The sequence below is a fragment of the Octopus bimaculoides genome, chromosome 26, assembly GCF_046866305.1.
Source record: "Octopus bimaculoides isolate indiv1 chromosome 26, ASM4686630v1, whole genome shotgun sequence".
Lineage (NCBI taxonomy): Eukaryota > Metazoa > Mollusca > Cephalopoda > Octopoda > Octopodidae > Octopus > Octopus bimaculoides.
The window spans coordinates 25,644,880-25,660,155 of NC_142953.1; the positions used below are offsets into that span (position 1 = coordinate 25,644,880).

The 15,276-nt window shown below is 35.7% G+C and overlaps 1 protein-coding gene across 1 annotated transcript; it reads left to right on the forward strand.

Annotated features, from left to right (window-relative positions):
* The first annotated feature begins 351 nt into the window (after positions 1–351).
* Positions 352–6,018, forward strand: LOC149130995 (signal peptidase complex subunit 1-like). Its single transcript, XM_089342652.1, has 4 exons — positions 352–545; positions 3,143–3,202; positions 4,370–4,456; positions 5,755–6,018. Exons 1-4 carry the CDS (start codon positions 489–491, stop codon positions 5,884–5,886), a joined length of 336 nt encoding a protein of 111 aa, XP_089198778.1. The 5' UTR covers positions 352–488; the 3' UTR covers positions 5,887–6,018.
* Positions 6,019–15,276: the final 9,258 nt, after the last annotated feature.

A 15,276-nucleotide genomic window follows, 5' to 3' on the forward strand; every position in this document is an offset into this window, starting at 1 on the left:
AAAAGTTACTTAAATGTTTCTTTTGTTGTAATATACGTTCTTTCAAAATGAAAGTATTTTCATCAGTGGAGTAAAAAAAAGTAAACATTATTTTTTTTATTTCGTTTCGGTGTTCGAGTAAACTACGATGGTTTTTATAAGTTCTCTCTACGCGCACGCACACACAGTTTTTGTTTTAATTTTGCCACGATTCTTCACATTTATCCTATGGCGAAATCTGAACTCAAAATGTAAAGGAATGTGAAACCTACGAAAATACTAAAAAAAAAAAAGTGTGTGTGTATGGGGGTGGGGGGACAATACCACATCCTTAAACTTCTCCAAGAGAATTTCCTAAATTAATCTCGTTTCAGTTTCTTCACCGAACGAGAATTTACGAGATTTCAACGTAGCACAACTCCGTAACTCGGTGAGACTTTCACTTCTGGCAGAGAAACTAAAATAAAATCAGAAAAGTTCTCCTCATTTATCACACAGGGAACAGAAAAATGGATTTCATCAAAGATTTTCTACCGGAGAGTATAAAATCTATCCCTACACATATGGTGAGAAACTATCCAAACATAATTCCATTTAATTTTCTTGTCCTTTTCCCGTCTTCTTCTCACCACAGCTGGCTTCCGCTCCAACATAATCCAATGTTTATGTTTGATTAACCCCTTTTCAATTGAACCCATGCCTGTTTTAAAACCCCTACCGATTTAAAGCGTTGACATTTAACATTAAATCATCAGCTGAAATCTCTTAATTGCATAAAATATAAGATTCGGGTAAACGACACATATAAACATCTGCTTTGTGAACACATACTTTATATATTTGTTTTGTGGTAACCTCTCGTTTTGTCTTATTTCACCGTCTTTTCCGAGTCTTTCTTCTCGTCTTTTATGTAAACTATACACAAATTGTAGACCATCCTTGTGATATCGCACTCATCTATGCCCCTGTGGCAAATAAATTATTATTAGGGCAGCGAGCTGGCCGAATCGTTAGCACGCCGGTCGAACTGCTTAGCGGCATTTCGTCCGTCTTTACATTCTGAGTTCAGTTTTCGCCGAGGTCGACTTTGCCTTTCATCCTTTCGAGGTCGATAAAATAAGTACCAGTTAAACACCGAGGTCGATGTAATCGACTCATTTCCACCTCCCGCAAGCTGTCTTTGAGGCAAAAATTTGAAATAATAATTATTATTATTATTATTAGGGCGGCGAGCTGGCAGAATCGTTAGTACACCGGCATTTCGTCTGTCTTTTATGTTCTGAGTTCAAATGCCGCCAGGGTCGATAAAATAAGTACCATTTAAGCACTGGGGTCGATGTAATCGACTAGTCCCTTCTCCCAAAATTTCTGGCTTTGTGCCAACCGCCTTCAGCTTCAACAACTGCTTCTATATGTATGACATTATTACCTTCAAACGAAATCGAATAAATAAATAAATAAACAGTGCAAAGGGTGTAAAAAAAAAAGTGTAGGAAACGAATATGAAAACAAAACTTCCGGGAAAGCAACGGGGCGGGGGGAGGCCTTCGGAAAATTCACAAGATCCGATGTTTTTCCCTCATAACTTTTAGGAAAATGTTTTTTTTTTTTAATTGAAATTTTAGTTAATGTCGACATTTATTCCCCGGAAACGAAATCGAAAAAAAAAAATATTGTTCATTTATCATAGGAATAGAGTGACAAGTTTTAGTGACAAGGCAGTGGCTGAACTGAGGTGAATGTTAGAGAAACTTGATCAAGGTGCTATGCAGTTAGAACTGATGCGAACTTAATCAACCACGCACCGTTGGATATTCGGTTTGGAATCACAAATTGACAGTATTCCGTAATATCCAGGTGGATGTATCAAATAAGCACCCACACTTCCCAAAGGTTACGATTTTAACCAAAAACCAAAAAAACAGGCTTCCAAATTTTTAACTGCCATCCCCTCTTTTTTCGTTTTTGATTTCTCAAAAATTTTGGTGTGGAAGGTGGGGGGATTCCACATTTAAAAACAGAGAATGTTGTTGCAGGAAAGAATCTCAAGATGGATTCTTCAATCTGAGCCAACTGGCAGGAAGCCTGGAAGTAGGTAAAAAACGGATAATATCCATAGTCAAAGTTGGTCATGCCTGGGAATCCATCCAGAAAGTGTAATGATGGCTACTTTTGATGGGACCCTAGGGAGGAGGTACCTGCAGACTCTATCCCCATGAGGTTCTAAGGAATGGTGGGCTGAGAAAATGGATGGATTGATGCAATTATATGTTTGTGGAATCTTCTTTCAATATATTTTTCATTGTAAGTCCTCAACAGCATTTGGTCTTTAATCAAGACAAGCATTTAGTCGGAAATATATACAAAACATCTATAGGGAAACCTAGTTGCATTTATGGTGTATACTCTATATGCAACATTGCACCCAGTCTGTGTATAAAGATAGCAGTGGTGGCTCGTAGATAAAATTAGTGGGGGTGCTACTTCAGAAAATGTTTAGCCATTGTTTTAATATTGTGTAAAAGGAAACAAACATATAAAAAGAATACTTATATATAAACTTGATCGGTTCGCATTTTAGCCACTGCCGAGTAGTGTGTTTAATTTGTTCACTGAACACTGCCGCGAATTCCCCCTTGTTTTTCAAAAATCTCCCCTGAATAAGAGAGGTAAATGTGCCCTATTTTTCGAACCCTGGCAGCAACACTGAAGCTGGAATCAGAATAATAATCTAATTCTACACTTTATCATATTCAAGAATATAAACATTTTTTCTGAGCACAACCTACGCAGAGTCAAAAAGAAACACTACCTTTCACTCGGCACTGTTGACTCGTGCAAGCTTCGAAAAGTGGATGTTAAAATGATGATGACAAAAGCAAACTTCTGGTACTCATTCCTTCCTTTCCCACATTTTTTCTACAGACATCATTTTCTACCAATCTAGGAACTCACCTTCTCTTCAATAACACATAAGAACAAAAAAAAAAACCAGCAGACCCACCACCACCACCACCACTACCACCAGTTCACTGGTCGTTACTTTACTGACGATGATAAAGATATCTTAACCAGCTTGTATCTTGTATTGCATTTAACTGCTAGACTTTAGCTTTTGTCTGCTAAGAATTATAACTTGTTTCTCTTTTTTTGTCTTTTGTAGGACTTTGATGGCCAAAGACAAGCAGAGAGGACATTCCAGATAATTATTATTGTATTTGGAGTAAGATTATTTTCATTATCTTTATTATTGTTATTATTAATATAAAAGGCAGCGAGCTGGCAGAACCATTAGTAAGCACACCACCATCGGTTGTCAAGCGATGTTGGAGGGACAAACACAGACACACAAACATATACACACACACACACATATATATACATATATATGACGGGCTTCTTTCAGTTTCCATCTACCAAATCCGCTCACATGGCTTTGGTCGGCCCGAGGCTATAGTAGAAGACACTTGCCCAAGGTGCCACGCAGTGGGAATGAACCCGGAACCATGTGGTTAGTAAGCAAGCTACCTACCACACTGGAGAAATTAAAAAGACTGGAACTGACAGGATTTGAAACCAGAATTAAGGACTATAAAAATGTATTCAGTAGAGCATCCACTTCTACTGGCCTCCTCCTCTTCTTCCTCAACTAATCATAACATTGTATTAGGTTGGTGCATAATTATTGCAGCTTTTTTCAATAAATTTTATTCAACAAAAACAATAACAACATTTAACAAAAATCATCTTTAAATGATTATTCCAGAGCATATTCACCATCTACTTGAATTATTGCTTGGCATTTTGTTTAAATTTTTTGTTGAATAAAATTTATTACAAAAAAGCCGCAATAATTACTCTTTTACTCTTTTTCTTGTTTCAGTCATTTGATTGCGGCCATGCTGGAGCACCGCCTTTAGTCGAGCAAATCGGCCCCAGAGCTTATTCTTTGTAAGCCTAGTATTTATTCTATTGGTCACTTTTGATGAACCGCTAAGTTACGGGGACATAAACACACCAGCATCGGTTGTCAAGCAATGTTGGGGGGGGATAAACACAGACACATACATATACATATATATATACATATACGACAGACTTCTTCCAGTTTCCGTCTACCAAATCCACTCACAAGGCTTTGGTCGGCCCAAGGCTATAGTAGAAGACACTTGCCCAAGGTGCCATGCAGTGGGATTGAACCCGGAACCATGTGGTTGGTAAGCAAGCTACTTACCACACAGCCACTCCTGCACCAACCTAATAATAATTGCTTCCAATAAAGGCACAAAACCTGACAATTAGGAAGAGAGGTTAATCAGTCCAATTAAATTGATTCCAATTTACATGTCAAACCTAATTATTGATTGTGATTTAACTTTTTTAATTTTAGGTGGTTGGTTTCATCTATGGTTATATCTGCCAACAGTTTTCATGGACAATGTATATATTATTAGCCGGATTTGCACTCTCATGTTTAGTAAGTACTATTTGATTAATTATCCTACAAATACTTATGTCCTTGGATATATAACTTGAAACTGCATCTGATAGTAGGACCATGTTCCCTGGTCTAGTCTGACCCCAGAGTAATAGCACCTGTTAGGGCCCACCCAGTTATGACCTCTTAGACACTATTGTTCCCTTGTCTAGTCTGACCCCAGAGTAATAGCATCTGTTAGGGCCCACCCAGTTATCCTAAATCAATGTGGAGATGTCAAAGTTTTTGATGCCAAGTAGGATCCTGAGGCATTTCTAACAAGGCTTTCGTTATGGTTTTCTTCACGTCGGAAGGTAACATTTTCCTGAATCAATGTGGAGATCTTGAAGTTTTTGATGTCAACTTATGGATTCTTAGACAGCTATATATATATATATATATATACATGTATATATAAATATATATATACACACACACACACACACATATATATATATATATATATATATATATATATATATATATATATATATATATATATATATATATATATATATATATATATATATATATATATCATCATACATCCGTTGTCTATGCTGGCATGGGTTGAATGGTTTGACTGGGAGGCTGCACCAGACACCAGTCTGATTTGGTATGGTTTTATACAGCTGGATGCCCTTCCTAATGCCAACCACTCAGAGAGCGTAATGGATGCTTTTATGTGTCATCAGTACAGGTGCCAATTTGCCACAAATGCAATTTTGCTCGGCTTGAAGGCTCTTCTTCTCAAGCATGGCATATATATATATATATATATATATATATATATATATATATATATATATATATATATATATATATATATATATATATATATATATATATATATATATATATATATATATATATATATTACGGGGTGCCGAAAAGTTCCTGGTTTTAAGGGTATTGCAAAATGCCTGGTTGGAGGCCCAACCTTCTGAGTTCTTTTACAGGGCTTAGAAAAACTGAAGGACTGCTACAAATAAGTGTGTGAATCTGAGAGGGGAAATATATTGAATAAAATCTTAATTAACTAATCCTCCTGTATTTTCTTTTATCCAAAGCCAGGAACTTTTCAGCACCCCCTCATATATAAAAGGGCTTCTTTCTGTTTCTGTCTACTAAATCCACACAGAAGGCTTTAGCTACAAACTTAATAAAAGGCACCTGCCCAAGCTGCCATGCAGAGGGGCTGAACCCCCCCCCCCCCCATTGTTGAGAAAGCAAGCTTCTTAATCACGCATGGCCATGCCTGCACCTATTAATTTCTGTGTGTCTCTCTCTCTTTCCAGTTAACTCTACCTCCGTGGCCAATGTATCGAAAGAAACCTTTGAATTGGCAGAAACCGAAGAAGACTGACTCAGAGGGAAACACTTCACAGACCAATGAAAAGAGACACAAGAAGAAAGAAAAAACCTATTAGATGCCAGCATTTTTGTAAACCAAAACAATTGGCTCTGAATTTTTTTGTTTTTTCTTTAGGCCCCCCCCCCCCTTTTTTTTTTATGTTTGCAGATTAAAAAATATTTGCTATTAAAGCAAATTCTGTTGATTATTTCTGTTTGTTTTTAATTTTGTTTTGTCATGTTTTATTCTTTACTCATGTCAGTCATTGGACTGTGGCCATGCTGGGGCATCATCTTGTCAAGCTTAGTCAAACAAGTCGACTCTGGTACTTACGGGGGTTTTTTTTTTTTTTTTGTTAAGTCTCGTACTGAATTCTATTGGTTTCATTTGCTGAACCACTAAGTTATGGGGACGTAAACAAACCAACACCAGTTGTCAAGCAGTGGTGGGGGACAAAAACAACAGACAAACACACACATGCATGCATGTATTGGCATATGAAACTATTAATCCAGTCACATTTCTTTCCTCTCTGTGTTTTTTTTTGTCTCTCTCCATTTCCATTCCTTATTCCTTCCTGTCAAAGAGCATAGAAAGACTTCTTCCATTTTTCTTTAACATCAAACTCTTTTACCTTGTTTGTTGTTCTCTCACTCGTTTCTGTCTTTTATTTTTGGTGTAATTTTATACCATATATATATAGTTTTAGGGAAAATAACCAAGTTTCAAGAACTCATCACATATAGAAAAATTAACAAACTCATTTATTGTGCTTTTAATTGTTAATTTTTCTATATGTGATGGTGGATTTTCATCGATGAGTTCTTGAAACTTGGTTATTTTCCCTAAAACTATATATTTTATATATTTTATCTATAAAGCTCAATTTAATTTTAATTTTTTATAAATTGATTTTAATTGAGTTTTTACCTGTAATTTTGGATTTTGTCCCTAATATTATAATATATATATATATATAATATTAGGGATGAAAATCCAAATTTACAGTTAAGAACTCAATTCTCTAAAACTATATATATATATATATATATATATATATATATATAATACAAATGATATATGAGCATATGCATGTATATATACATATATGTACATACCTACATCTACATGTATATATATATATATGCATATCCGGGTACAGGATGTCAAAAAAGGAACGGGAACAAAGCACTAAAACAGACTTTTTTTACGGACAACAGAATGAACACATAGGAAAACAGACGAGCCACTTATGGAACTTTTCCTCCATCAGCTGCCTCTATTCTAAACTAGGCGTTTCGAAGATGAGGCAGAACGCGCTCTTCCCGCGAAGTGGATTAACTTGCTAAGCGGAGGGTTCGAAGGTAGCAAACAAAAACAAGACAGGAAAAATTAATATATATATAAATATACTTTGTAGATAAACAGTGCTACCAATAAGCTCAAGTAATGCTGACCAACAACCAAAAGAGGAGCAATTGAAGATTTACTTTTTTAACTCATGAAACCATTACTAGCACTATTAATTCACAAACATAGAATATTTATCCACAAAATGCAGGGTCAAGCACTCATTTCCTTCGTTCAGTACTATTTGTGTGTGTGTTTGTGTGTAAACACGTATAACAATAAATGAAATGAGAAATAAGGAAACCTTTTAACAATGCAGAAAGTTTTTTTTAAAAACCTTTAAACTTCCTTCTTAGAAGCTTTCTTTATTTGGCTTTTCATTCATTTTTTACTTTTGTAATACAATGCTTCAAGCGAACTACAACGTTCATATATGTATATATACATATATATATATATATATATATATATATATATATATATATACAGATATAGGGCAGGGAATCGTCAATTAGTAATAAAATTAATAATTAACAATTTTGCCAAGTAGTTCAGTATGAAAAAACCTTTATCGGTAAAACCATTTATAATCATAAATATACAGGGATTAGCTTGAGTTGCTTCTCCAACATACTGAAAATTTAGAAATAGCAGTCAAACTAGTTTGGAATCAGTAGTTCTTTGACTGCTATTTCTAAATTTTCAGTATGTTGGAGAAGCAACTCAAGCTAATCCCTGTATTTTTATGATTATATATATATATATATATATATATATATATATATATATATAATTGTAGTTCACTTGAAGCATTGTGTATTACTTGTAAAATATAACATGTCTTGAATGGCACAACAATGCAGAGTGGTCTATAATAACTGTTATAATTTAATTATCTATAGTCTGATATAATAATAATATTTTGGAATATAAAATTTCCTTCTTCAGATATTGTTAGGAATTGACTCGATCAATTCCTAGTGATATCTGAAGCAGGAATTTTTGTATTCCGAAATATTATTATCATATCAGACTATGGATAATTAAATTATAACAGTTATTATAGTCCACTCTGCATTGTTGCACCATTCAAGACATGTTATATTTTACAAGTAATACACACACACACACACACACACACACACACATATATATGTTATATATATATATATACATACATTAAAAAAAATTATACAAAAAGATTTCACTAAACCCTGGAATTTCTACCTTTATAAGTAGGCTGTAATATCTTTGGCACTTATGTGAATTTTTGCTACCCTGGTAACTATTTATTTTTTCCGTGTTATTTGTTTGCATCGAAAAAATACACATTTATATATATATATATATATATTCATATATATATACACATATATACACACACACATGTTTATATATATATATATAAATATATATATCATCATCATCATCATTTAACAACTGCCTTCCATGCTGGCATGCATGGGATGGTTTGACAAGAGCTGGCCAGGTAGAAGCCTGCACCAAACTTCTGTGTCTGTTTTGGCAGGATTTTTACAGCTGGATGCTCTTCTTGACACCAACCACCCAACAGAGTGGACTTAGTGCTTTTTATGTCGCACAGGTAAGGTCAGTTTTGGCAAGGTTTTTACAGCTGGATGCCCTTCCAAATGCCAACCACTTTACAGTGTGGAGTGGAAGCTTTTTAAGTGGCACCTACACTGACAGGGTCACGAAGTATTCTGCAAGAAAACAAAATATGTGTGTATGTATGTATGTATGTATATAATAATGGACTCTCCTGTCATTAGATGACGTGTGAGGGTTCGACAATTTCTTAGCGAACAACCACACAGACGATTTGTTTTTAGTAATAAAATGTTTGTGTACACATAAGCTCACTCCCTTCATCAAATCGACATTACCTGTACAGGTGCAACTGGGTGCCACATGACAGATGTTGAAATGATCACAGAACATGAAATGAAGTACTTTGCTCAAGAACACAACACCTGGTTTGGGAAATGAACCCACGATCTTGCAATCATGAGTGCAACACCCTAACCACTAAGCCATTATATATATATATATATATTCTTGGCGTTAGGAAGGGCATCCAGCTGTAGAAACTCTGCTGAATTTAGATTGGAGCCTGGTGTAGCCATCTGGTTTCACCAGTCCTCATTCAAATCGTCCAACCCATGCTAGCATGGAAAGCGGACGTTAAACGATGATGATGATGATATATATAGTGTGTGAATAGATATGGATATGAAAGCCAGGTAGATACCTGACAAGTGCTGTCGTATAATCTAGGTTCTTGCTTATCACAATGAATGATAAGGAACAGGAAATTGGTGTTGGGAAACAATTATATGGTATTTCACCCAATGGGTAAATCTTGAGTTCAACATTTGGGGGTTTTATACAGAGACTATATATATATCAGGGACGTGCCTACCTTGAATAAAATAGATCGATAGCAATATTTTCCTTTTATGGCAAAATATGTACCTAATTCAATAAAATTACGAAGGTTACTCTGATTACTATGCAGAAAATGCAAAATATTCTTTTTTTTTTTGTTGATTAGGTAGGCATAATTCGTCCCTGTCTTTCAATCTCAGTATCTAAGCTACGCATAGTTCTGCTGTAGTACACATGCTGCGCACATTCCTACAACAATGTTTTCTTTACATCCTTTAAAGGCAGAAGTAAATCTGCCTTCAACTCGGTCGTGTGCCTGTGCTTTGCTTATTTATGTGAGTTTTACTACATAAACATCACCAACTGCCTACCCTGAGTAATTGCTGATGGCATGTGCCTGATATATACATACATACATACACATAGATAGATGTACACATAGATAGACAGATACACACACAACGGTCTTCTTTCAGTTGCTGTCTAAAATCCACTCGCAAAGCATTGGTCACCCTGGAGCGATAGTAGAAGACGTTGGCTCATGGTGTTGCCCAGTGGGACTGAACCTGAAACCATCTAGTTGCAAAATGGGCTTCTTAACCACACAGCCATTCCTATGATAAATTTTCAATGTTATATAACAGGAAAGAATATATTTCTATAATGACTTCATTGTCCAACTTCATGTCAGATAAGTGAAGCTGAAATTGTTTTGCCTTAAGATATGCTTTAACAGTTCTGCAAAAGATAATGATGATATTACCTCAACCCTTTTTCAATCCCTACAAACACATACACACCAAATTAGGGTTCCCTGTTAACTTTTTCAGCCTTTCTAATCACTAATAAGAGGTACCACCACAGTTACGTCCCTTGCAACTTTACTGGTGACTTTATCAGGTCATCCTACATCAAGGGTTGGCAAAGTGGTCGATGTTGGCCCTTGAAGATCCTAATAGCTTTCCAAGGGATCAATAAATACCTGAAACTATTTTGAGTATTAAGGATGCTGAATTATTAGTGAATCCAATCTGAAAGAGCATAGATAATTTAAGGCCAAAATTCACTAATTTCAGCCAAATATCGATGCTATGTTATAAGGAACTGATTGTATACAGTGCTCAGGTGCAGCACAACTCCTTAGAAAAACCCAAACTGCATTGAACAGGACATAGAATAATGCACAGGAAGTAAACGGTGAATGAATCTTTAAAAAACAACAAAAAAGGGAGAAGAAATGGGGGTGGGGAGCATTGAATATACTATCAGCAGCTTTCAGGAAGCATGGAAGTTTTGAAGGATGTAGTGTCCAAACAGCTAATATCTGATGCAGATAGCTTATTTCATGCTTCAGTAATTCTGAGCGTGAAAAAATGTTTCCAAAAGTCATGGGTTCTATGCTGTTGTTTTGATTTTTTAAACATGTCCATGAGTGTTGGATGGAATTCAAAGAAGTGCCCAAAGTTGTTGTTGGAAAGCTGGTGGAGAATCTTATGGGTGTCAATATTGAACAGTATTTTACCAATCAAATATTTCAGCTATATCAATATAATATGACTGAATCTTTATTGATCTTTAATTTTGTAAAATACTTTCATTAAATTTTCTTCAAATATTTATTTTTAAAAAATGACACACACACACACGACAGTTTTCCTTTCAGTTTCTGTCAACCAAATTCCCTCACAATTGCTGGCCTTGAAGCCTGCAATGGACTGGCATCCCATTCAAGAAGAATATTGAGATCTCAGTTACTTGTCTACCATGGAAATGGAGTACCTGGTCTTATGAATCTCAGGGCCCAAGAAAATTTTTTTTTTTAAAAATACCTCTTGATTGTGTACAGAATTATACACTTCGGATAATATACCCACTCTGTTGACAGATATACATTTTTTCCCCAGACTTATGGACTCTTAAATGACATACACACACACACACACACACACACACACACACACACACACACACACACACAAATGCAAGATCCAAAGACTGAAGTGTAGGAAGAAGGTTAGCTTCAAGAAAACCATAAAAAATGTAAGAAACAACTTTCGGGAACAACAGTGGTTTATTAAGGTGAAAGGTTGTGGATTTTTTCCTATTAACACTTTAAACGCATCTCTGAGTTTAGCCATTAAGCCTCACCAGCATCTTGTTCAGTTGCTTTTTCTTATTACTTATTTTCCTTTATTATCATTGATAAGTTTTGATAACGAAACAGGAATATATGTTATAAATTTGCAAAATCTAGTTATTCTCCTTCATTTCTCATTTCTTTATTGCCCACAGGGGGCTAAACATAGAGGGGGACAAACAAGGACAGACAAAGGGATTAAGTCAATTTCATCGACCCCAGTGCACAACTGGTACTTAATTAATCGACCCCTGAAAGGATGAAAGGCAAAGTCGACCTCAGAATTTGAACTCAGAACGTAAAGACAGACGAAATACCGCTAAGCATTTCGTCCAGCGTGCTAACGTTTCTTATTTCTTTATTGCCCACAAGGGGCTAAACATAGAGGGGACAAACAAGGACAGACAAAGGGATTAAGCCGATTAGATCGACTGCAGTGCGTAACTGGTACTTAATTTATCGACCCTGAAAGGATGAAAGGCAAAGTTGACCTCGGCAGAATTTGAACTCAGAACGTAGCGGCAGATGAAATACCGCTAAGCATTTCGCCCGGCGTGCTAACATTTCTGCCAGCTCACCACCTTTTCTCCTTCATTTCTAAAACATAAATAAATGTATAATAACAACTGAGTTCATTAAAATATCAGTTTTTAAGATTTTTAAAAATTTATACTGTATACCAATAGTGGTACACGATGCAGGTTGGGACAGTTACCCATGTACTGTAGATAGCAGATGATGTGGTCAAAGTGTTAAAGTATGGTAAACTGAAAAAATGTTTATATTTCACGGTAGGCAGGCAGGGTTGCCAAGTATACTCTTTTACTTGTTTCAGTCATTTGACTGCGGCCATGCCGGAGCACCACCTTTAGTCGAACAAATCGACCCCAGGGCTTATTCTTTGTAAGCCTAGTACTTATTCTATCGGTCTCTTTTGCCGAACTGCTAAGTTACGGGGACGTAAACACACGAGCATTGGTTGTCAAGCGATGTTGGTGGGGACAAACACAGATACACAAACATATACACACACATACATGTATATATATATATATATATATATACGACAGGCTTCTTTCAGTTTCCGTCTACCAAATCCACTCACATGGCTTTGGTTGGCCTGAAGCTATAGTAGAAGACACTTGCCCAAGGTGTCACACAGTGGGACTGAACCTGGAACCATATGGTTGGTAAGCAAGCTACTTACCACACAGCCACTCATGCACCTATAAATGGTATAAATAGTAAGGTATGCGAATAAAATACAAAAGTTAAGGAATCAAGTAGATAATATTTGGGTTACATATGTTTCATAGCAAGCGGAACCTCGGAAGTAGTGTAGTAAATATGCAAGCAAGGTGTATATGACAGGCTATTTATTCTTCAGGCCAAAGGCACCTTGATTATATAAAGTTTACATTATTGTAAGGTGGTGCATGTCGACACACAGACAAATCAATCAGAATGTGTAGAGAGTAGGGTTAGAATGGAGAATGTAAAGTGAAGAGAAAATAAGGAGTTTAAGAAAGAAAGGAATGTAGAAAAATGGAGAATAAAGGAACATAAGGGAGTTGTAGTGTTGTAAGGAATTTAAGCAATGTCATTTCAATAGGGCCATTTTGGCTGAGTCAATGAGAAATACTGTGGGATTGGTATTTGAAAGGATAATGTGGATGGAAGAGGTGGGGAAGTGTTTGTGGTCAAGGGGGAGAAACAATGCTTGAAGTAATGGTGTAGTAGTAAATATTGAAAGTCTGAAGGAAATGAGGAAGGATACTACAATCTGAGAATTAAGGAATGTATGTTGTCATGCAGAGCAAGAATGTGTACTGTATGAAATAATAGAGGTGTAGGTAGGCATAAGTACTTGTAAATATACAAAGGTAGAGTGGGGAAGGGGGTGGAGGCAGGTGGAAAAGAGAAATTAAATGGTATAAATAGTAAGGAAATATTTACTACCATGCCATCACTTCAAGCATTTTTTCTGCCCCTTGACCACAAATGCTTCCCCCACCTCCTCCTTCCACATTATCTGTTCAAATACCAATCCCCCAGAATTTCTCTTTGACTCAGCCAAAATTGCCCTATTGTAAATTGGAAGGTAGGTCAAGAGTGGGCGCAGGCCAAAACTATGTGCCCTTCCCCCCGTCATTGGTCAGTTGAAGCCTAGATTGTCATGTGACAGTTAGCTGGCATTGGCTGCTGGAGCCTACCAGTGAGTATTACTGAAAGCAAAATTTGCCAGGGTGGCCATTTGCCCACTGACATTCATCAAAGCAGCATCAAAGAAACCAAAGAACAACATGCCAGAGAAAAAAGTAAGAACGCACTCAACACCAGAGCTGAAGACACCTCCAAAAGTATATATATATACTAGCTAAATAGCCCATCATTGCTAGGCAATTTTTACAATAGAATGTCTTATATAAATTTTCATATATTTCATGTCAGAGCATGCCTTCTCCAACAGATAGGCCTCTTGATTAGGATGGATTTGTGCAATTTTTTGCCAAAAAAATTCATTGAGTATTTTTTTTCCTTTTTAAATTATTTACATGTCTGTTTGACCATTTCACATGACTTTATTCATTAAAACTTCAGAAGTTCTTACAACTTTGGCTATCGTAATGCTTTACTTTCGCTTGTTTAATAAAAATCCCGCCTCTTAATAATTTTGCATTCATTTCGTGATAGACATCTATCATGCAGAAAATGCCAGCTTCCAAATCCTGTTTTCTGATTTGGAAAAATTGATTAAACTTTAAACCTCAGTAAGAATTTTCCTGCAGTTTTTCTTGAACAAATAAATAACAAAATTGGATTTAAGATGGCAAATTATTTCACAATACCAAATTTGGAGATTTTGATGTAATTTTATAATCTCACAATATGTGACAGCAATAGGGAAAACGCTACTAAAGTAGGGAGACAGACAGTTATAGGATGTCTCACACACACACACAAACACCACTGAAACACACACACACACATATTTATAAACATACACACAGGTAATCACGAGTTTAAAATGGTGTATAGTAGACATATGCTTGTATGTATGAGCATATGTATGTGTATATATATATATATATATATATATAATTCATTTAAAATATAGAGATGCCTATAATAGGACATCTAACCCGCTAGAAAGAGCAGCAAAAAACTCTATTCTAGCGGGTTAGATGTCCTATTATAGGCATCTCTATATTTTAAATGAATAATATATATGTAGTCTATTGACTAATTTTTCTATTCTCGCTGGACCACTGGTGGTAAAATAAATTTCTAAAGTTTCTTTTGCTGCCCTATGATTAATAATGATATATATATATAAATATATATATATATATAAATATATATATATATATATATATATGTATGTATGTATGTATGAGTGTGTGTGTCTGCGTGAGTGTTTCTTTGCAATGGACAGCAGAAAAGCCACCAACCCCCTCCTTGAAGCTACATATTCCTCACACCCACCTTTCTGTGTTTGTGTGTGTGTGTGTGTGTTGTATCTATGTATTTACGAAAGTATGTATGCAGCGTTGCATGTATATGACACCTGTA

Excerpts from the sequence above, each read along its gene's own strand:
- LOC149130995 (XM_089342652.1), top strand. The coding sequence starts at position 489 with ATGGATTTCATCAAAGATTTTCTACCGGAGAGTATAAAATCTATCCCT. Across the intron at positions 3,203-4,369 it reads TAATTATTATTGTATTTGGA|GTGGTTGGTTTCATCTATGG; the intron begins GTAAGATTATTT and ends TTTTAATTTTAG. Across the intron at positions 4,457-5,754 it reads GATTTGCACTCTCATGTTTA|TTAACTCTACCTCCGTGGCC; the intron begins GTAAGTACTATT and ends CTCTCTTTCCAG.